This window comes from Diabrotica undecimpunctata, chromosome 3, assembly GCF_040954645.1.
Source record: "Diabrotica undecimpunctata isolate CICGRU chromosome 3, icDiaUnde3, whole genome shotgun sequence".
Classification (NCBI taxonomy): Eukaryota; Metazoa; Arthropoda; class Insecta; order Coleoptera; family Chrysomelidae; genus Diabrotica; species Diabrotica undecimpunctata.
The window spans coordinates 97,811,231-97,836,861 of record NC_092805.1 but is presented as its reverse complement, the minus strand read 5'-3'; the positions used below and the strand labels follow the sequence as shown (position 1 = coordinate 97,836,861).

The 25,631-nt window shown below is 31.6% G+C and overlaps 1 protein-coding gene across 24 annotated transcripts in view; it reads left to right on the top strand.

Moving 5' to 3' along the window:
- The window catches only part of lola (longitudinals lacking), a 604,955-nt gene that overhangs the window by 302,087 nt on the left and 277,237 nt on the right, over positions 1–25,631 (top strand). Inside the window, exon 5 of one of the 24 annotated variants that reach the window (XM_072526355.1) lies at positions 13,034–13,284. The exons of the other annotated variants lie outside the window; for them this stretch is intronic. Coding sequence (XP_072382456.1) covers positions 13,034–13,269 — 236 coding nt within the window. The 3' untranslated portion in view covers positions 13,270–13,284. Of the gene's footprint in view, positions 1–13,033; positions 13,285–25,631 lie in introns of those variants that run through there. 24 annotated transcript variants of the gene reach the window in all.

Here is a 25,631-nt window from a genome sequence, read left to right as displayed (position 1 = left end):
AACGGACCTATATTATCTCCATCTATTACTAAATATTTCATCAAACAATGTGCCGACTCCTCGAATATTAAGAGCTGGTGCTCCATCTTGTTCAAACCAAGCCTCGCTAGCGCAATAATTATTATGTAAAGCGTGCAGTAATGGTACAATTACTTGTCGTAAAATTTTGCAATAATTTTAAATTTTTAAATTTAAATTTTCGTCATAAATCATGAGAGCAAATATATTATTATTTTCACAGCACAAAATAACATTAAACGAAAAGGACTAACACAATAAATAATTTTTTTTTGTAAAATATTTATCTTGGCATTTCATTAAGACCCATTCCCAAAATTTTACACGTGTTACATAATCTCCAGGATGTAAATGTTGAGCTAGTGTATACGACGAGGTCCCAATGATGTTTTTGTTTAAATTCTGTTGAATTGTTCTAGTCGATACCTGTAACAATTGCTCAATTCCCGTAAGCATGAATAAGGATTAACTGCAAAATATCCCAGGATATCTATTTGCAAGTCTTCATTATCGACGTGGGTCTTGAGCTTGTTCCTTTTACTTATAAACTGACCAAACTGGGAATAGTTGTTCAATAAACGTTTTGCAGTTTTATGATTTGGTCCAGACTTCTCAGGATATCTCTCAGCAAAAACGTGACAAGTTCTGGATACTATTTTGTTAAACTCACCGTAAATTATAATTAAATTTTAGAAATCATCATTTGTATATATCCTAAATAAGCCATTAGTATTTTGTCAAGAAAATTAGGCAAATTATTATTATAACTGCCAATGGCATACAACAAGGTTACTATTAAACATTAACATTAATAATATAATAATGTTTATTAATTTCATGTACATTATATAAAAAAGAACAATAATTTAAGTATGTTATTTACACATTGAAAAATAAACATCTGGTACCACCCGTTAAAAATAATCGACATTTCTCAGAATATTCCATAGGCTACTTAAAATAAACTTTTTGTGACAAAAATATATAAAGTTAATTTATTTGAGAACTTCCAGAGATAGGTGTAGGGAATACTAATACATATTAATAGTAAGCAATGTATTCTAAAATAATGAATCACATAAAGGGTGCCCCATTTGAAAAAAACGGAATTAGGCGAAAAATTAGGATGCCGGTTTTATGCCAATTTTGACAGCACCCTGTATAATGAAAAAGGCAACTTTACACTGTAAACTAAAAGCTGTATATGTTAATGAGTTCCCAAGGAATTTAATGAAGTTATAAGCAATTTCCGGTATAACCGGGAGTAGCAAATAGATGAAAATATTTTCATTAAACAAGTCAATCTTCAAAACCCCTTCATTCCGGTTTTCATGATTCAGTTACCCTTAATTCTCGAGATATTTATAATTGGCCGCATCCTGTATATATAAATATACATATATAATACTGTGATATGCGATATTTTTTATCTAATCTAATAATATAATACGAATAATATTTTAATAGTATTATTTTTTAGTAGTAGGTGAGAGGTTTAGATGCCATAGGTGTTTTAGGACATACAAGCATAAACCTAATCTGTATAGACATACCAAATATGAATGTGATGGCGTACCAAGATTTAAATGTGACATATGTGGAAAAGCATACCTACAAAAAGTTAGTCTTAATCATCACAAACATATGCATTCAAGAGATTCTAATAACCTACAATATTTAACTTAGGGTTAAAGTTTAAAATAGACTCAATTCAGGAGCGAAATTGAATTTGTAATATGTAATTAGAAATACATAATAGAATCTGACTAAATCGTTGACGGAGCAGTATTGCAACCTAAACTACTCAAAAATTAATGGACATTTTGTACAAAGAGTAATTTTAGACTTTTCTTTGTTTCGTTGTAATTTCTATGATAGAAGTTCTTCGACATTTCAATCATATAATATACAAAAATAAAGTGCCAAAGGTAGTAATTCTAGAAAATCTAAAATAAATAGATCGTAGATGAGGACTTCACAAGGACTTATGAAGGAATTACAATAAAAGTAACATGAGAACAAGCAAAAATAGTGTAAAATTGAATAATGATTATGATTCAATAGAAATAAATAAGAAATATGGGGTAATTGGACAAGAAATTGTCCATACAAACAGTTATATATTGGAAACCACAACTTAAAAAAGGACAAAACCACAGAGTAATATTCTCTTTGGAAAGAGGGCAGAACACTAGCTGGCAATTTAAAAAATTCTTTTTACTTGTTTCTAACGTTTTAAGTTAGTTATTTTTGGTATATTGTGTAATTTCTTGTATTAGCGTATTCTTTAATATATGTATTTATGTTATAATTATTTCATTATTATAAAATGGACTGAAAGTGTATTTATAATGATTATTTCTTGTAAAAAACAGAACACTTTATTAAATATTAAAAAATTTACTTTTATGAAATATTTGTGATAATTTAGTGACTTTGTCTTTTTTGTTTGTTAATTTATTTATGATCTTAAGATACTAAATAATTTTTTCTATCTTAACTATATCGTTTTGAGTGAAAGCTACCCATTGGGTTAGGATAGATAGTCGTCTGTTGGACTGGTGAGAGTTAGTTTGTTGCATGGCCTATTATTTCTTTAATAAACTCCATATTAAAAACCATCGTCCATCTTCAATAAATATTTTACTAATAATCAAGCTGGTTCAGTTACTTGGTTAGTCGTAGACAATGTTTGCATATGAGTAAATAAAATGTTTGCCATGAATAATGTTTGGTTGTTTTTAAAACCTATAGAAGTAAACACATTGAGTAAATAATATAATCGTAAAAGATATCATAAACAAATTAAGTAAACATATTTAATAATCATAAACAGTGACTCATCATGATTTTAAGGGATTAAAATGAAGTCATTAACATCTATAAATTATTAAATTTTAATGTAGAATTATTAAAAGGAGAGATTCAAATGTTACAATTTAATGTTACAGTTTTAATTTGTCGTCAAATTCAATTTCAATTCTTAAAAATTCTTAACAATAATTCAATTCAATTCATGTCGAAATACGCCAAACGTTCTGATTTTCGAATATTAGCTCTGTGTGGCATAAACGGCGTTTTGTAAGTATTGTTTTTAGATTCATTTTGTGCGATAACGATTGTTGGTTTTTCTCCTTTGTTGGTAGATTCTTCTTTGAACCTCTAAAAGTAACAAGTAATTTCCCTAAGAGAATACTCTCCTTGGAGATGAATTGTTCTTAATAAAGTAAATTTTTACTACCCGGAGTATTGCGTAGTAACACAAAAATTTTTAACACAAATTTTTAATTAGAAAAAAATATCCGACAAGTAGTTTACGATTTTGTTTATAATTAAAATTAAGACTTCGCAAGCATCCCATTTTTTACGGAAATGTCGATAGTATATTGTGTCAAAATTATAAATCTAAACCGAGCCGGGATATCGCGAGTTAAATATAAAATTTCATTATAATTATAAAATCAAAACTTTTATTTTTTGTTGTTTAATTACTTGTTCCCCCACTCCAATAAAAAAAAAATTATTCAAAAAAGTTATTTTATTTTAGAAAAGTTATGCAGATTTTTAGGAATATTTTGATACCAAATTTGATTTGCCCCGTTGCCAACGAGTTTTGGTCATGGTCATCTTGTTGGAGTTACGCAACTCACCTATTATACAGTATGGTGTATAATCGGACAAGCATTTCTTCTGGTTTTGAATAGCATTACAATCAAATTATTTATATTTATATATTCGAAGTCATCAACAATCTTATTAAATCTTCACACCGCTATTATTCTTGACTTCCATTTTCCTTGACAATATTGCAACCCCCATCGGTATGTCACTGTAGTTAAGTTCAACAAAGTCAAGCTATTCCTCACTAGACATTACATCCGAGACCTGCTGATCTCAACTACATTGAGCAAACTTCAGAGAATACGAACCACACACATTGAACTCTTTAACAGTTAAGGTACCTACTGTATCATTGTTGGATGCAAATGAGGCAAGGTGTGCTTACAATTTATTGAAAAGTATGCTAATATTGCCACGCAATATTTAAGCTCATTCCGTAATCATAGAGGGTACTCTGTTAAAAAATATTAGAAACCAGCTGATTTTTAAAATGAATCGGGTGTAACAAGATCTTTTTTCACTTGTAATTTTAACATTTTTATTATTAAAGTTTAGAGCTTGTTATTTTTGGCATAAAAAAGATGTTCTGTATATGTTTGTGTACTAGTTCAAAATAAATAATTTGTTTTATGTTGGAAAATTTATTTTCTTTAAATAATGTCTAACAGAATCCCGAGCTGACGAGCCGTTTATGTGTTCCATCAAGTAGATCACAACGTTTAAAGAATATTTAGGTATTTACACAAATCTTCGTGAATGTTTCTTCTTTTTTTCTGGCTCTGTCTTTCAACCCATTCTTTTCTATTCAGTGTACGTTGTGTCCACTTGGTAAACGTATCTGTTTCGAAAGTCTTTTTAGGTTTCATTTGAATATCGTCTGGCCTTTTTTTTCTCGTTCTCACTAGCTAACGCAACAGTGACACTCTTGTTGAGAACGTTTTGCCATCCGCATTATCTGGCCTATCCGTCATCGGAAGCTCAGTTTGATGTATTGTAAAATGTTAGGTTCTCGATATATTTGGTCAAATTTAAAGTTATACTTTTTACCTTTTCCTTCAGCCACCGTCATTTATCCCAGCTGCTACCTTATTTAACAGCTTTTTATCACCACAACATTTCCTTATCCTTTTTTTTTTCATTGTCCACACTTCTGCCGCGTATTTCGTTGCGTATATGACACTTTTTTGAAATGCCAGTCGATGATAGCATTGTTGAATTCTACAATTTGTCTTTATATTTAGGTTATATAACTATCTCTCCACCAAGACTAGATTGATCTTTCATTTGACTCTAATATACTCGATGCTCTTATATTAAGGCAACGTTTACCAATAGTAACATGCGGAAGCTATCTTACTGTGCTGACGGTTACCTGAAGGACCCTGATTAGGATCATTGAAACCCATTTTGAGACAGGTACAGAATCTGCAACCTTCGTCGCATCTTCGTTCTTGTCCTCGTTCTCTCAAAGTAACTCATTTGTGAGTCCTATTCTATTCCATATCTCTTTATGTCGTGTCCTTTTTATTACCACGAGTTGGGGCGAAATGCTGTGAGGCACATGTGAGACATTGCTATCTCTCTGGGGCATCGCTTTATTCATCGCAATAGTTTCCTCTCTGTTCCATTCATCGCCTAGAAAAGATGATGTTACACGTCTGAATTCGGGGCTCAGCAGTCACAAACAAATCTTACCATATGATGAATCAGTTGTGGCTTTGTTTTCTAATAGTAGGGCAGTAGTGACTATGGTGTAGATATGTGTGTTTTATATGGTGTGTGTGTATGTTCATTAAACAAATCTACTGTTAACTACATAGCTGCAGAACCTATGACATGTTCTCAGTTAACCTGTTTGGTTATACTTTATTGACACCTGTCCTGTAATCCTATATACCTATAGGGCGTTCCATATTAGTCATTGGGGCGTGTTGCTGTAATTTTTAAAACAAAACTTTAAAGAATATTTGTATCTCTTTCTATATATCAGACTTATCGTTATTGGTTCTTTATGGTCTTCGTCTATAAAGAAAAGAAAAATGAACTACTTTGGTCACATACGAAGAAACGAGAAATACGAATTGATGCGGCTGGTCATACAAGGGAAGGTGGAAGGCAAAAGAGGACCGGGGAGAAGACTCACGTCCTGGCTGAAGAATCTGAGACAATGGAGTGGGAAAACGTCAATAGAACTTTTCAGAACAGCTGCAGATAGTCAAATGGGCCATGATGATCGCCAATGTCCTTAGGGATGGGGCACGTTAAGAAGAAGATGGTCTGCTTGATTGCTCTGTCCATTAAAATAATGAAAAGTAAAAGACTACCTTCTTGTTTGTCTGCTTGCACTCCAAAGTGGCTTAGTTTCAAATCTTCTTAGCACAAATAAGTTTTCAATAGAAATTTATTATTTCATTGTGTAAGCCTTATATTATGGAAGTTATACAGTCCCTTTAGTAATGCAGGTAAATCCAAATATTGGTCGTCATATTTCCTATATTTCTTCTTTTTACTTAAATTAACATTACTGCTCTCGCCTGATTCTTCACTTCGTTTTCTATTCTTTTGAATATAAGTATACATTGTTGATAGCAAAAAACTCAGCGTATGTAATAAAACAAGAGCTTGACTAAATGACATAACACGCGCGACAGTAGGGAACACGGAGGAGGGGAGCCAACCGGCGAAATATAATGAGTACGGCGCTCACTCGACTCCAGTGTTGCCAATGTCCAGATAATTATCCGATTTTCAAATAATTTCGTAGACCATCGGATAATTTTCGGATTGAAAAATTTTTTGATTAATTTCGGATAATTCAAGGGTCTACCGACTTGATGTTATATTTTTTATTTGATTTATTTATTATTATATATATTTCATACTCATTTAAAATCAAATAAATATATTTTCTGCATTAAAAGTACGCGCTGACACGCGGCGACGCCCCAGGGCGTCGCGACGCACAGTTTTGGAAGCCCTGGTGTAAGGTCAGAAATATGAAAACTTACAAACAGTTTGTACACTAAACATTAAGTTTTCACTAACGATGGTCTGATAAGACGATAACGTTGTGGTGAAAATTTTAATTCTTTTTAATTTTATTTTATTAAGAAAGCACGTGTGAAATTTTTTTTTTAATTCAAGGTTACAATTAATATTAATTATGAGCACGTGTGCTTGGTTGTATAGTAACTTCCAGTTTAAGTCAAAATTTGACCAGCAACGGAATAAAACATTTTTTTTTTTTTTTTTTTTTTTTTTTTTTTTAATTTTTATGGCTTTGGCAGTTTGCCATACAGCCAGTTACATGATCTTTTAATCTCATTAGGTACAGTAAAAAGTTTTTGAGTTATTTGCAATCGAATAGACTAAAATAGATAAATTTACAACATTTAACAAAAAGAAGAGAAAAAATATAAATAATACATACACATATATATCCATAAACATATACAATTAACATGGGTCACTCGTTTCACGTCCAGGGGACCATCAGGACATTATAATATATAACATACACAGGAGAACTAGGCCACGGTAAATAGGATTAAACATATAAAGGAGAGAAAACAAAGGTAAAAAGTAAAAGTTTTTTTTTTTAACTAAAGAAAAATATTACATTTGGTCAAAAAATCGATTATGCAATCATAAATTAATCTATTTTGAGTCGCTAGGGCAGATAAAACGTTAAACGGAGATTTACCAGTAATACGAACTATATTATTATATAATAAGGTGGATTCCAAATTATATTTGGCACAACCAAAAATTACATGATCTAGGTCACCTTCTACTCCACATTCCACACAGTTTTTACTCTCGATCACATGAATCCTTGCAAGATGAGCAGGAAAACAAGCATGTCCAAATTTAAGCCTAGATATGGTTGTTATATAACGCCTAGGGACATTATAAGTTCTGTGCCAATGTGCAACAGGGACAGTTGTGTGTAAAGAAGTGTATCTATTTGGGTTGGTAAAACAAAACTCAGACCATAGGTCACTCCATTTATATTTTAAAACTGCCTTGCGTGAAGCAACCAAATCAGAAATACTGGGTAGAAATTGGTTGGTTACAAAAGGTTGGTTAATGGCTGTGAGAACTGACATGGAATCTGAAACAATAATAACGGAGGAATCTCTGTTAGAAACAAAAAGTAGGGCTTGATATATGGCAATTGCTTCCGCACTAAATATGGAAATATTTGCTTTTAGTTTGAACATTTTTTCTACCTTCTCCATGGGGATGTAAAAGGCACATCCTGTACCGTCTTCTGATTTGGAGGCATCCGTATAGATAGTACTGTAGTAATCCCAATTGGATAAGATGCTTGTTATAATGTTGTTATTTGCTCTTCCAGTGTTAACATAATTTGGTTTAATAAATTTAACGCTATAAAAAAGAGCTTCAAAATCATTTATATCTGTGTGTGATTTTAAATTAATAGCTTCATCAGCACAAACTGTGTTTTCTCTAAGAGCTTCACATAGGGTTGGAGAATTTTTCTTAATCCAATATTTATTCGTTAAATCATAATTGTTTAAATTTGTTAATTCGGTATAAAGGAAAGTGTTCTGGTGTTTAGTTTTCAGTAAAAATTTTTCGGCCAAGAAATGTCTTCTAAGAGAAATTGGAGGCTCACGTGCTTCAACATAAAGGGGCTCAATAGGAGTTGTCTTCATGGCACCAATGCAGATACGCAAACACTGGTTTATAAATATGTTTAATTTGTTTAGTAAGTTCTTGCTGGCAGATCCATATAACCAACATCCATAATCTATGATAGAGCGAATGTAAGTTCTATAAAAAAGTAAGGAAGTCTGAACATCTGTTCCCCACCAAGTTTTAGTTGTCATTTTCAGAAAGTTTAGGCCTTTTTCACATCTATTTAACATATATTCTATGTGAAATTTCCATGTGAGCTTGTGATCCAGTATAATGCCCAAATATTTAATTACCTTTTTAAAAGGAATTTCTCGCTGTTTTACTATAAATGTTTCGATATTGGGAATATTATGTCTACTGAAAATGGTCACTGCTGATTTTGTGGCCGACAGCTGAAGGTGATTTTCTTCCAACCACGTTTCTACAACGTTGTAGGTATCCATTAAAAATCCAAAAGCTTCATCTCTCTTCTTTGTTTCACAGTAAATGCAGAAGTCATCTGCATATTGGATGATCTTAAAAGGATATTTTTCCAACTTTAATTTATGTAGGTCAGCTGTGTATAAATTGAAAAGAAAAGGACTTAAGACAGCTCCTTGTGGAATTCCTGTGAAAACATATCTTGGGCCTAATAAATGGTTGTTAAAATCCCTGACATAAACATGTCTTTCTGAATATAATCCGATAATAGCATACACTATTGCCTTAGGAATGTTAAAATCAATAATCATTTTTTTACTCAAAATATTTAAGTTTAAGGTGTCATATGCTTTCTCAATATCAATAAAAATTGTTGGAAGAAAGTTATTTCTAGAGAAATTATTTTGAATATTTGTTACTAAGGTTGTAAGTGCATCTAGCGTACCCACTCCTCTTTTGTATGCAAATTGACAGGGCGTAAGCAGGTCTTTTTTATGTAGCCACCATTCCAGCCTATATTTTATCATACGTTCGAAAGTTTTTTGCACACATGATAGCAGAGAAATTGGTCTATAAGAATGGGCCAAGTTAGGGTCTTTACCTTGTTTAGGAATCGGTGTGATTATAATTTTCCTAAAATCTTCAATGCACTCACCTGCAAGCATCTCATCAAAAATTTGTAGAAGAAAACTTTTTGCTATAATTGGTAGGTTCTCTAACATCGGATACTTTATTTGATCAAAACCCGGGGCAGTACTTTTTTTATTTCTTAAAGCATAATTTAGTTCATTAATGTGAAAATTATTTGCCAAAAAATGTTTTTTATCTAAGATCGTATGTTCGATATTTACAGTGAAAGGAACAGTCTGGGGAGCTACATGATTAAAAAACTCATCTATTAAATCATCATTATGTGGCTTACCAATGTTTATTGTTTTACGATTCATTTTTTTTTGCTTGTTTCCATATCATGCTAGTTGGAGTATTTTTGTTGAGATTGGAACACCATTCAATCCAACTTTTTTTAGCTTTTTCTTTTAATGTTCGTTTAGTAAGTGCCATGCATTTTTGGTATGCAAGAAAATTATCTTTTGTGGGGTTTTCTTTGTATACTTGCAGTACATGTTTCCTTTCAGAAATTATGTTGTCACATTCTGCATCCCACCAAGGTGAAGGTGTTCGATTTTTGCACTTAAACGGTCTGTATTCTTTTAAAGTTCTTTGTGCCGCATTATTTATACAATTGATTAAGAATGCATATTTTTCTTTGGTGGTTGGATATTCTGCATCAGTAAAGTTATAAAAGTAGTCTTCCACAAACTCTTTATATTGTTCCCAATTAGCTCCTTTTAGGTTCCATCTATATCGCGGAATTGTGATGTCCTGCGGAATTTGCTGCATTGCATGAGTTATTTTTATCATAAAATGATTCGATCCAAGTGTGTCAGAGTAAACTGCCCAATCTATATCACTAGCTACGTCCGAGGAGCAAAAGGTAACATCTATCATAGAATCATTGCATCCTGGCCGGGTAATACACGTGGGTTCGCCAGTATTTATAACTACAAAATCACAATTATTGCTTGCTTCAATGAGTTGTTTACCAATAGAATCGTTTTTATGGGATCCCCAAGTAGCATGATGCGCGTTAAAATCCCCACCAATAATACATGGAGTTGAAAACTGCGAAAAAATATTTACCCAATCAGTTGTGTTGGTTTTAATATCCGGTGACCTATAAACGGAAATTATACTTAAAGTTTTATTGTTGAATTTGATATTAATACCACAAACAAGAAGATCGACATTAAAATTGGAAACTATGCTTAATTCTAGGTGTGAAATCGACTTTTTGACCAAAATGCAAATTCCTGAAAAACCATCTTGTCTATCTTTACGAATTACATTATAACCTACGAAACTATATACTTTTTTGGGTTTAAACCATGTTTCACTTATTATTGCTACATCAATATTATTATTTACAAGATAATGCATTAGACTATTTTTATTCGAAACAGCAGAACGTGCATTCCACTGACAAATATTTAATGTCTTTGGTAATGGAGTGAAGGTTACTTTTTACATGTGTCCTCCAACACTTTATTTATTCCTGTTTGAATTAAATCATTATTCAAATTTTTGATATCTTCAATGGTATGAATACCTTTTAAAAATTCAACTATAAAATCTGCAATTGACTTTACAATGTTTTTGTTATTTAAATTTTGATAATTTGGTGGATTATTATTTCGAGGCAGTGGTTGATTAGGGCCAAACTGAAACGGAAACATCGGTTGTGGAGGAGGAGTGTCATTAGAAATTCGACGTTTTTTATTGCTATGGCCGGTAGGACTTCGTGTAGGATGGGTGGGCAAAACGTAATTGCTATTATTCTTAAAATTTGAGTGTAAAAGGGCGTTAGAATTTCCAGACTTAGATTCAATCGCTGGTAAAGGCGGAAAATTGGAGTTGGATAAAATAGAAAAACTATTGTTTACAGATATACCAGAATAAGACATTTCACAATATTCTTTTGCCTCAATAAAGGAAATATTTTGTTCAACCATAACATTCTTAATTTTACGTTGTTTTTCATAATGAGGACATTTTCTTGAAATAGAAACGTGGTCATTTGTTTTACAATATAAACAGCGAATTTCTGAATCGTGACAAACATGATTTTCAGCTTTTACATTACTACACTTAATACATATTTTTACATTGCCTAGAAATGTGACCATAGCGTAGACATCTGAAGCACTGTGTAACTCTGCTAAAAAACCGCTCCACCGAAAAATATACACTATTTATTGAAATATAATTAGGTAAAGTGTTCCCTTCAAAAGTTACAATAATGGTTTTTTTGGGGACATACTGTATATCACCATCCTTTTCTATTCTACGATGTGTACGTTTAACATCAACTACTGTTGAAGGAGATTTTATGTTATCTAAAATATATTTCGTATCGAATTGAGTATCAATATCTTTTATCAAACCCTTAATTTCTAATAAATGATTTGGTATAAACGCTACAAGATCATTTTCTGATAAAAGAGGATTGTTTACTAAAGCATTGGCATCAGAACATGTTTTTAGACTAACTTTTATTCTATTTTTTCCAACAGATCTAATTTGGTTAATATTGTTAACATTTAGTTTTTTGTGTAAGATATCTCCCACAAATAAGGGATGAAGACGGCCGGCATTTTCAATATTTTTTCGTTCGATAAAAACACAAATATTACTCAAATTATACTTATCTCCATTTCTTAGATTAAAAACTTTAGGTGTTTTATTTTGTTTATAAATATCCTTTTCTTTATCACTAATGACCTGACGACTGGTTTCAGCTGTTGTCTCAGAACTTAAAGTGGTATCCATGTCTTGTACGGGGACCGATAAATAATTTTCTGACTCCGCATCACTTTTAGAGTTATTTGCACTCATTGTCTGGTTAATAGTTACACCTAACGGCGTCTTTCTTTTTAAAGCTTCCCCCATTTAGGGGGGAGCTATTTACACTCCGTACACGTTAACCACTCCGTTGGCTACCTGAATGGGAATCTTGAATACTTATTAATTGTAATATAACTATTAAATACTGTTTAATATACACACAATTATTAAAAACTAATAGGAGAACTTTTAATTATCAAGTTTAACTTTGACAGTTATTTGACGTATGAATAAAACATTAATTACTAAATTTACATAGTTGAGCTGGGGTCAGTGAATTGGCTATAACAATATTTAACAATTTAGTTTAATTATTTAGGTAGATTTTGTTTCTTTTGTAAACAAATTTCTAAAACTGTGCTTCATGAACGTATCAGGTTTTATTTATTGCTTTTATTTCATTTACCCAAATAATTTGATGTTTTCTATCAATGAATCTGTGTTTAACTAATTCAAATATTTACAATATTTAAAGCATACCTAATATTATTTAAAATATCAATAATCTTCTATAACTGATTTCCTCAATGCATAACAAGATTTATACACGTTTAGTCTCATCGACTACTAGGATGTTGAACTTGTCTAAGTAATTTTTAGTTCATAGTTTTTAAGTAATTGCAAGTAAATAAATAGTATGGCCATTTTCCTACAAAAACCCGTAGCATAATTGCGGTCAGTCAATTTTAGTTTCTTAATGTAGTTATTATCTAAGAAAATTTCTTTAGTTTAGAAAAAAAAACAATATTTTGCCCATTCTTAGAATAATTATAAGATAACTTATAATCTGATGATTAGTCTTACCATTAATATTAGTAGATTTGGTATTAACGTTTTTTTGTTTTAGTGTTTTATCCAGACGTAAAAGTAAGAGTTAAGTCCGAGAACCAATTTTACCAGTGTGATATATGTAATAAAATGTATAAGTACTCCCACTCTTTGAGTCGCCATCGGAAATACGAATGTGGAAAACAACCATCGTTCGAATGTTTTGTACTTGGATGCAATTACAAGTCTAAAAGGAAGGATAATCTCAACGCACACGTTAGAACTTTACACTTAAAGGAGCTATATATTACTTAAGTATACTCGATGCATACTAAAATCAATTGTAGGTTCGAATTTCGGTTCCAGTGCTAAATCACTGTGATTATTAGAATGCACATTTGTAATTAAGTTTTGTAACAATTTTTTATTAGAAATGGACTAATGAAACTTGAACAAACACTCTAGGAATTGATAATATGAATTGATAATGAAGTTGATAATAATATTGAAATTAGATAATAATTATTAGAAGCGGGAAAATGAACCGGTCTTAGGTCGATGATGTTAATACAATCTGTACACTGCGGGTGAGTTCTTCCTCTAAGATGTTTACTGCTGTCTCTCTCTTCGATCATTAGTTCTTCCAATATCTCTGTTCTCGTTGTTATTTAGACACATTATCTACAATGTAAATAATCTATTTCGGTGAACATCCGTGCCCACCATATTTAAAATGGCACTGGCCGGGAAAAAGTCTAGCGAGAAGAACTGACAATAGATGGTCCACTAGAATTACACTGTGGTATCCAAGAGGCTTCAAGAGACTAAGAAAACGTCCAAATTTAAGATGGGACTATGACATAAGGAAACAAGCTGGTACAACATGGCACAGAAAAGCAAATATTAGACAATCGTGGGCAAAAATGAAGAATGACTATATAAGGAAGGCTGCACCATAATGGGTAGAATACGCTGACAAGATGATGATGAAAATGATAATGATATACTGAGTTTTTCGGTGTGTTATAAATAAAACACTTCTTAAACGTTTCGGTTATTTTGTCATTTTCAGTGAGCACTTGAATTACTTAAACACAATACACAGTTATATTTTGTGTCTGCACATTTTTATAGTTTAACATGGAATGAAAAAGAAAAGATCTTTGATATCAGTCTTATTGTTAATAGAATTTTGATATTTTTAATATGAATCACCTCGAATGTGCATCTTTTGTTGTAGTTTTGATCTTTTTCCAAAATCTGTCAATTTTTAAAATCAAAAGAATGGGTATTTCTGGATAACGTTTGGCTAGGACTGTAGTGTTTATTTTGTTTTTTTTTGTACACTGTGTTTGTGTGCAAAATCCTTCTATGTAGATATTGGTATGTTTGTCCAATATATATCAAATTGCATTCTTTACAATTAATTTTATAAACAAAAATATTTTCCGGATATTTATGAAGATATATGTCCAACATTGATGTCATATTTTGCTAACATTTCGACATTTGTTATCTCTGAACAAATTGAAATCAGAAATAAATTTTAACTGTTATAAAAATTTTGGTGTGCAAAACTTTTGTTATATTACCGAATATAAAACGGTAAATTTTATTATTTTTGTGGAATTTAAAAAAAAAACGGTATTGTGTTTTAATATTAAGAACGAATTTCCATAAATTAAACGCCAAGTTTATAATCAGTTATAGACTAATTTTTAATCGTCTCAGTCTACATGTTTTCCAGATACATATTTATTTGTTGAAGTAGTCGGACAGTTGTCCATGTTTGACATTGAAACAATTTAAGTTTGACACCACTGTTAAACAGAATGGTTGAAGAAGACTAGCAATAAACCCTGTATACAATTTCAGATTGGGAAATTTTATGTAAACGGCGATTTATTTTCACATATTTTAAAATCTGTGTTTCGCTTCTTTGAGCAGTGCATTTTCTTTTCTAATGTTTCGGACCAAAAAACAATATTGGTTAACATTTCCGAAAATCTGTGAAAATTCCGAAAATTTTCTGGCAACAAAACTGCTGGTCCAAAATATGCTGCTAAGTCCATCTCTATGGCAAGCACTACAAATTATTATTTGTAAGTTTTTAGTTTTGTTTAAAATGTACGACAAACCTTTACCAGCAAATATTACCTGTTTGAAGCTTCTTTGTTAAATTTAGTAATTTCTCCCGACTAATGATCTTGACTAATGACTAATGGCTGTACTCACATGAAACCAATAAAACAGGTTAAAAATACGCCAAACGAACATTTTCCGAATTTGAGTTTTTTTTTTCGTTTTTTTTTTAACCAGAATAAATTCATAATATATTTTTCCTTCGATATTTCTGGTTTAACAAATTTGCACTTGTGTATAATTCATTTTCAATATTTGTCATCATACTCGGAATCATACACGTTCGCCAAAAGTTGTTTCTATTACGGTTTTTTTAATTTTGCAGTGATTTTTCACAAGACCCGAAATTTGCTTTTATAAAATTTCGTAGTATTTTCATTATAGTGTATTAAATAGTAAATAGTAAGTAAGTGTAATATTAGAAAACTTTGTAAATTTTCCCATATCTTCCTATAATAATCATGGTGCAGAATATGTACAGACTGTTATATAGAGATTGTAATATAGTAGTCTCCACTGAAATGTGAACCTTTTTTCTAAATTTCGTATATATTTTTGAGATTTGTTTTTTGTAGGAAGGTTAGATATTTTAGAATTTAAGTTTTTATATATGTTATGTTAAACTTGGACCGCTATCTTAAATAATTTCCACGTTGGGACTAGTATACTGATATGCCACAATATAAGATTTTCTTTTATAGTAAACCCAGCTATATTTATTTCAAAATATGTCTAGATGTAACAAGAAAATATGGAAACAATTCGGAACTTTTGGTTTATTTTAAATAAAGCAAGTGATCCTATTAAAAACTATTTAAATAAATAAGTTTCGTTCACACAGTACTTTCGGTAATCGCAAAGCATATCATCTAAACGTTTTCTTTTTAACTGTGTTGACGTATAATTCTAAAAATTCTTAGAGTGGATACTCTTTGTCGTTTTTTCCTATGTGCCCATTGTTCTCATATTTGTTCGTATTTTACCAAATTTTCTATTCGAATCATTCAAAGCTTCTATACTGGCGTTGTATTACTTTTTTCTTTGTAATAAAATGCTAAGGAGAGCGTCCTGGAAGTAGCTCCACGAGAAGACATCACGGGTTGCTTCACGAAATAGCGGTTCTTTACATCGTCTCACTACTCTCGATCAATTTGTTTGTAGTCATCATATATTTATTGTGCCGTTAATTGTATAATGGTAAAGTTTGTCTCTTCTTACTACGAGACAATTTCATCTAGAACCGCGATATTCGTACGGCGGGCCGTCCATTCGAGCAACCGTCTCCTTATCCACATTTCAAAAGCATTACCTTTATAATTGTTAATATTTTCAGTTTTATTTTTATAACATAAATTTACTATATCTCACTCCATAGATTCGAATCACCATGGTCAGAGACCTGGACCTTCCCTATTCGTCACATGATTATGTTCGGTGGTATGTGGTTCGGTGGTTTTCTTGACTGTGGACTTAACCATTAGCTGAGCCAATATCATCATAGTCATTAAGATCTTAGCAGATATGTTATGGTTCATCAATTGATTAATGAATGATATGTCTCCACTGGTCGCGGTCATCTGTTACATGTACTACCTCAGTATACTGTTTTTCATGAAGCTTTATGAGGCCTTCCTTGAACCACCAACTGCTCCATTTGGTGATCACTTCGGTGGGTCTGACCACAGACCTTTAAAACTCTAGAGTAAACAGTACTAGAGAGACGCTCATTTTGTTTAATTCCATCTACAACCGAGATATTTGTACGGTGAGCCGTCCATGGAATTCGAAGGAGTCGTTTCCACGACCACATTTCAAAAGCGTGTATGCGTCATCTGATTTCTTAACTTTCCATATCTCGCATGCATAGTAAAATATGAAAAATACTAAGTTAAAAACGAGTCTCTTCTTTTTAGTCATAATATTGGGACGATCACGTCAGACTTCGTTTAGTTTAGTAATTGCTGCTATTGCTAGTTGTATGCATCTTTGAATTTCGGTTCCAATAACTTAAAACATTGCTCTATTACAATAATGTTTTAATACCGGGTGAGGTTTTGCGGTACCGTAACTGTTTATCTAATTGGTTATATCAACTACTGTTAACTAATGTATAGCTTTTTATTAAAAAGTAGCGACACTTTATATAAAAAAAGGATACTGCGGTCCAGGATTAAAATTATTTTGGATTCTTACATGTTGGCTTCTTGGACAGCATGAATGTGAACAATAGACATAATTTTTTTGACAATTGTAGTCTATCCTTAGTACTCAGTGCAGTAAGATATTATTATTTTTGAGTGAGTAAGTTTTAACGAAAAAACTCTTTTGTTTTTTTTTTCTCGTTGAGACTGATTAATTTAGATCTTGAATCGTGTTTATTAATTGTAAAATATTTGCTTATCGAAAGTCATCTAATGACAAATATGTAGTATCGGCATTGTGAATATATTTTTGTAAATTTTCAATTATTTTTATGCTTACTTTATTCGTGTGTGCAGCATTTTATATGTAATGCATTATTGCAACCTATGCCATATTTATGATTTACTCCAGTTGTATTTTGGGTGCCTGGTACTTGTATCCATTGATTATAATATCTTTATTTAGTTACACTCTCCTTGTTTCTTTTTTATCTTTTCGTCATTTCCGACGAGATTATAGTCATTTTTTTTACCGTTAGTTACATTATGTGCCTTACCTATTTTAGTCACTTCGTGAAATTCGTAACTAATGAGAGCTTATTATTTTATTGTGCAGGGATCTTTCTGAAAAGTACGTCGTCATCATAGTCATTAACATCTTAGTAGATGTGTTGTGGTTCATCATTGACTTCAACAGCTCGAATAGTTTGATTAATGATATTTCTCCACTGGTCGCGGTCATCTGTTACATGTACTACCTTAGTATACTGTTTGTTATGAAGCTTTTTCGGAATGTCTGCCTGTCGCTGTGAAGAGCTGCCGCGTTGGTGTTGACTTTAAGGTCTTTCTTGGGACAACTTTAAAATTCTAGTACTGGAGAGACGCTGATTGGGTTTAATTTCATCAAGAACTGAGATATATTCGTACGGCGCCCCGTCCATGGAATTCGAAGCAGTCGTCTCCATGTCCACCTTTGAAAAGCGTCTATGCGTCGTCTATCTGATTCTTTAACTGTTCATGTCTCGCATGCATAGTAAAATATGAAAAAGGCCAAAGTTGAATTGGTTCTCTTCTTGTTTGTCATAGTAATGTGAAGATTACGCCAGACTATTCCAGTCATTGCTGCTCATGCTAGTTTCGGGTTCACAACTGCCAACTGTTAACAAGAGCTCCAAGATATATCATAGAGGAGTCTACCTCGTATCCCGCAATAATTCGGGTCTCAGGAAACTGTTGTTGGCGATCAATAACCATGATTTTGGCCTTGTTGTAGTTAACCATGAGTCCAAACTTAGCACTTTCTACCTCGAGTTTTTTTAATAAATTAGTAATTTCTTCTGGAGTAGACGCTAGAAGTATAGTGTCGTCTGCGAAATACAAGTTAGATATCCTGAATCTGCCTAGGTTTACTCCTCTCTCCTAAACATCAAAGATTCACGCATTATGAACTCTGAATAGATGTTACATAATAAGGGAGATAAAACGCATCTTTGGCGTACTTCCCCTTCTACAAAGACATTCATCAGATAGGTATCATACGTTGTCCCATCTAACATTATCAAAGGCCTTTGTATAATCAAGAAAACATTGTGATCTGATATTCTCTGATTCTTCCGACTTCTGATTTCAGTATTCTGGGACCTCTGTCTAACTGGTTGTCTTAGGTAGAATGTGTATCTGTACCATTTTCTCGAGAAGTATCATCAAAAAGGTCACTGATGTATCTCTCCCATTCTTTGCACTCTTGTTCGTGATCACAAATTTGTCCGTTTGCGTTTTTAAATACGTAAGTATTTTTCAGTTTCCCAATTCCGGAGGTATATTTAAATTTCTTGTGGAGGTTGAAACTTGTGATTTTTTTGAGGTCTTCAATTTCTTTACATAAATTCTCGAGCCAAGATTCTTTGGATTGCTTAATTTTTCTTTTAATGAGTTTGTTGATTTCGCGGTATTTGTTAATATTTCTATTTTTATGTTTCCGTCGAACTTCCATTGGGTCTAGGATTTCCTGTGTCATCTACTCATTTTTTGTCAATATTTGACGTTGTTTCAAAGACTCTCTTACTTCCTCTAAAATCGAGTTTTGTATGTCGTGTTTTATGTATTTAATTTTTTATTTATTTTTGTGTGTTTTTAATCGCTATTATTCATATGATTTTAATTATATGTTTGATCCATTGTAGTATTGTGTATACCTGTTTATCTACTTAGTTGCAGATTATCACTTTTTTGTAATACTCACATATGTTCGCTGTTATAGCTTGTAGGCGTCCGTTTTGTCAAGAGACTAGTTTGTAGGCGTCTGTTTTGTCAAGAGACGATCTTCTAGACGGTTCGTTCTTTGTTGACAAAAATTGATTTATACTTTTATTTTCTATTTTATGGTCACGCATCATTTACTTTTGAATTATATGACCTAATTCTATAACTCTAGTTAAATAATATGTCCAATCATTTTTCTCTGTAAGCTTTTTTTTTTGTACTCGATAATGACTTTATTTGCGAAATAGTTTGTCACCTACCTCATAAATGATAATATCTCTAATGTTACATATTTTATTAGTGTGATTTTTACAAGATCTCAATTTTTACATAGAAAGGGTGAGTTGAAGTATATTATCACTTTGTATTTTACGACTTTATGAAAAGTTGTTGGGAACTTGGTAGAACTGTTCTGTAATTGTTTAGCAAAAACTATTCTAAACTATTTGTAACTTTATTGATTCACAAACTACTGATTCTCCTTTCATTTTAATGCATTGGGTCATTATTTTAAAAAAAATTTCAAATAAAGGTTCAAAAATAGAAGAAGGAATATTTTCATTGCAGCAATATTCTTAGGAAATCTTTCATCTCGTACAAATTTTTTAATCTTTAAAAATCAAACAAAATCTTTTATTTATATTAAAGGGTAGGCGACTGAACCTATTTGCCTTAAAGGTTTGTTTTGTTGGTTTGATTTGCTCTACGAGCCTGTGGTGCCATATTTCAACAGAATATTATAATTATATATTAAGTTATAAATACAAATGTTAGTATACCAGTCTGCTGTTTATGGAATCTTTAACCAAATTGCATCTACACGCTTAATCTTTCTGGTGAAACCAACTTTGTGTATTGCCACCGTTCCCTTTCCGACCCTAGTTTGTTATACAGTAGAACCTCTATAAGTCTAAAATCAAGAGAGACGCCAAAAAATTCGAGTTATAGAATTTTTGACTTATGGAGGATTTCAAGTTGAGCATGATTTTTAATCGATATAAAGATGTTGAGATTTGCTAATTCTTAGCAAATTTGAGTTAGAGAGGTGAAATAAATAAAAATTTAAGTTGCAGAGGTAACAAAAATATTATTATTTATTATATATTAACATTATGTCAAAACATTCTTTAAAATAAAAAATATGAATTAAAGAGTCAGTATTTTTTGCTTTAGATAATTCGGTTTTTCTTAATCTATAGCATTATCTAAGGTATAAAGAGCAGACAATTCTTGATCGTCAGAGTTGTTGTTTTGCTCTAGAAAATTTCGACAAGTATTCAATGCTGTTCTTGCCTCTTTGATGGAAACCCATAGAGCGCATGCAGTATTAACAGCCGGTTTCCGAAAGGCTGATCATTATCAAAATTAGGTAATCTACTGTTAACAGTCGATTAAATGCATTTTGAGTTGCAGAAACATCGATCAAACTTCAATCACATAACACACATTAACTAATCTAACAAGCAAATAATCGATGATTAACAGCCTGTCAGAAGTATTTTGGGTTTCCGAAACGCTAATTATCGTTTTATCTATGTCAAACTTCTGTCATACTAGCTTGTCAGGTAATCTGAGATTTTTGGACGATTAATCTTATAATCTTTGGTTATGTACCAATGGTTGTAAGTAAATAAAATAAAATCTTTGGTTACGTTGTAAGATACATAAACCTAAGGTGTTTTATAAAAAGCTGTTGTTTAGAAAGAACCCAAAAATATTGTTACAAAGGGTTATTTTAAGAATTAAAGATGATAAATGACAAATAGGTAAACATTAACGAACGACACAAAATTATTAGTTAGTTAGGTTATGTTTGTTTGTTGATTTTCAGATTGCAGATTACACATAAACAGGAATGATGGTAAAGTGAAACAGCAACATTACTTTCTTAATTTAGAGCAAGATAAAGAACAATTCGTATAGAAATAATAAATGATTACAATCGATTCTACTGTTTCCATGTAAAATCGTATGTCAAATAATCTATAATCGGTGATCACGTAATTTTACCATAATTTTCGTTTCGGAAACCTGTCGCTAGTTAACAATTGATCAAATTTGATACTTGATTACATGATTGGAGATTTGAATAACGTTTCGGAAACCGGCCGTTAGTCTTTCATGGCGTCTAAATCACTAGTATCGGTTTTGAGATACTCGATTTTGTGAAAAATCGATATTTTCGTCGCCAGATAATACCTCAGAAGTCGTATATCCTTCATCGCTTGTAACAAAGACCTTTATAGTAATCGTAGTGACATTTCGCCAAGCTTTATCAGCCATTCTCGTGGCTTGCAATACACCTATATTATCCAAAATGTTCCTGACAACTTCTTTACGATATAATGTACAGTTTTTAATGATACCTTGATCCATATGAAATAATTTTGATGTATTGGCAGGAAGATATTGGATTTTAACTGCTTTCATTTGTGGATATCATTGTGGGGTGTACAATTATCAAGAATTTTTTATGAGCCAGTTCTCGAAAATTGCAAACGTTATCCATGCTTTTATATTTGCTTCAAAGGTAGTGATTGATATCTTAAAAAACAACGTTTGTTAACCGATGACTAATGGTGAGAGTTTTTCTGTGATCAACATGTTTGGTGCTAGCAGAATAGTCAAACGTTTCTTGATATGCATCCCACCATTTGTATTTATTATTTTTAACAGTTAGAGTCTTATCAAGAAGACATTAAAAACAGTTTCGTTTCGTCAGCATTGAAGATGTTGTCAGGTCCGTAACCATGTAACAAATCTTGTAATTCACTTTTTCATTTGTTACAAGTTTCAATGTTGACACGTGTACTCTTCCCATAAACCTTTTTTAAAAGCAAGTTCATGTCTGTCTTCTTTTTGAACTTTTATACCATCCATTATTGGCCCCCTGAAATTAGCCACTCCTAATGGTTTAGAGTATATTTCGGCTTTTTATTGTAACAGTGGTCCATTGACGCTAACAAATTTTTACATATTTTGTTTTGTTTTCATGATGATTTTGTTCTTCTTCTCTTTTTTTTATGTAGATATGACTCTGTCTGTTTTTCAATGTGCCTACAGTAAGTTGTCGTTTCATCGTTTTTGTAATTTTCCTACTGATCGTCTTCCTATTGGGTAAACGTCTCTTGCCGTCTTTACTACCCTATTTGTTGTCATTCGGCTTATATGATAATTCCATTCTACTCTTCTATTTCTTACTCAGTCCTTGATTTCTCCACCTTGCATCTACGTCGTATATCTGTACTTGTAGCTCTGTCCCATAGTATTTTATTATCATTTTTTTTTATCTCTGCTATTTCTAAGATTCCTTTTATCCTCTCAGGTCGGGTTTCTGCCGCGTATGTCATTATTGGTCTGATGACAGTTTTGCTGATATTTCTATTTCTCCATATTGTGTGATTCAGGCAACTTGCGGCTCTGTTTGCTCTATTCACTTGATCTTCCACTTTAGTTTTGATCTTTCCGCAGCTAGATAATGTAACGCCTAGATATTTAAACTCCATCACTTGTTCTATTATCTGATCTTCCAGATCCAATTTACATCTTACATCTGTCTTATCCCATTGCCAGCCAGATTTTGATTAATTTTTTATTATTGTTGACCGAGTACTCATTGGTAGGCCAAATTGTTTAGCAATATATTTCTTCTTTTTTTCACAGTACTTCGAGTACTTCTAACTTTTCAGCGAAACTTAAAATTTTTTTTTACGTTTGACAGCACTCTTGTTTTAAAAATTTTATTTGTAAACTGTTGTACAAATTGATGTGTATTGCGGTGGAACCAAAGTACTTGTGACAACTTTCAATTGACAATAAATGACTTACTTCGCTAAAGTTTAAAAGAAATCAGAAATAATAAAATTAAACAACTAACCAAGCAAGCAAGCAAGCATGTGTTAACATGAGTCATAAATTCCTTAAGTGATAATCCTATGTATTGTATACCCCTAAATTGGTTTCAAAGAAACAATAGTGTACTTACATTTGTCGACAAGTTCTTAAATTCCTTCTTCAAATTACATAGGTATGTAATAATTTTCAAATTAGTAGTTTGTAAAGAGTAGAAAATAAAAATTGCTGTGTTGGAGATACAGAGGTCCAAATTAATTTTTCGAGTTATACAGGGAAAATATATACCAAAATGGGTTGTAGGGACTCACTGATTATGTCTGCTTATTTAGGGTGAGATTTCAAGTAACGGAGGTTGTGGGCTTGAAGGGAAGGGAACAAAATATTTTTTGGAGTTTTTGGAAGTTTTTAACTTGATTGAGGTTCGACTTAAAAAGGTTCTACTGTATTTGTAAAAATATAGGTGTACATCTTTCATACAATTTTAATTACCCTTACATTTAAATTCACGAAATCCAAGATTAACAGCGGATATTGAAAATCTTATTTTATAAAAGATTCTAACCATCATACTAAATGCCACAGAACACCGTCGGGATATTTAAAAACCAACCCTCATATAATGGTACATTATATTCGTGATCTATTGACCATGATCTGGAATTGTTCCTTCTTGGCGTTTCGTCTGCAATTGTAACAGACCTTATTAAAGACGATATAATAGCACATACGTAGATGTAATCTCATGACGACCATTTGGTAAATCACTGATCATCATTTGGTAACTCCTTGATGATCCCATATAATTTAGTATAACTACTGTTTAAAGATAACTTCAAAAGTAAATCTGAAATAAATGTCAAATTTGTAATTTAGCTCATCCTATATATGTATACTACTACTCAAGTGTTTTTTTTATTAAAACTGATAATATGTATTTTTGTATGTGTTTTAAAATTATAGTGAAATATTTGTTAGATTTAGATTCTTTATGTAATAATATCGTTTTTAATCTTTACATTTCAAATAAAACTGATTTTTTTTAAATGTTTAATCATTTAGTAGCCATTAGGACAGCAGGTACTTGGTTTGTTCGATGACAATAAAAAATGACTACCTGAGAATATATAGGCCTAGCATAGCAAGAAATGAATGTACAACTGACAGAAGTTACAACTTGCATATATTAGTTCATTAGTACTCATTACAATTACATCATTACATCACAAAGTATTGCGTTGTTTTAATTAGCCTAATATTTCTTTTGGCAATAACTTTTGATAGTGTTCTGGTTAAAAAATTATATTAAAAAAGTTGCCTAGATAGGACTTCCTTAAAACCAAGCACGTATAATACACCAAACTTCATATAATACCCCTAAAGATTAAGTGGACAATCTGTCGTCGAAAGCATAGTAGTAAATACCCTTTTAAATTTTATATGTTCTGCTATTTGTGCTCCTATGCTGTAAACCACAATATTCAGATTGGACAATGAAGAGATGAGATTTAGGAGAAATGGTCAAATTACAGTTATCAATATGAGATCATATTTAGGACAGCAAATACAACATAAAAAATTAAATAAATAAAAACTGCCTTAGAAGCAAAGCAATAATTTGTAAAGTTAAAATAAATACCATATTTATGAAAAATTTAGATAAGGGTAAATATTGTTGTGTTACTTTATATACTCGAACACCTTCATGTTGTCCATTTATTTTCTATTCTTGGAAAGTATAAAGAAAAGCAAGCTGTGGTAGGAACATGACTTTGGTCACAGTCCTGGTGAAAGTTAAAGCTTATATAATAGCTATTAATATACTGGGTGTTTCAAAAAGGTATGTCATAAAAACTTACCTTATTACAAAAGTGTACACAAAAAAAGTTACAGCCCTTTGAAGTTACAAAATAAAAATTCATTTCAGTTCTGAAAGCATTTTTCATAAAAGAGAAACAACAAAATCTAAGCGCACAGAAAAATTTTAAGGGGGGTGTGCAGTCCTAAATCCCCCCAAACTTTTGAGTACACAAACAACTTTTGTTTAACACATTATTTTTAAAAAATTTTTGCCTCCTATCACTTTTTTCAAAAAACAGTTTTTATTGAGATACGGTCCGTTTAATTAATTACGTGCAACTAAATAAATGGCTTAAATGAATTAACAAGTACAAAAAATGTATATAACCTCTATAAATGTGATACTACAATAAATGTTTAAAATAACCCCCATTTTCTTCAATACACATTCGGTATCGTTTTAATAAGGAAAACAGAATG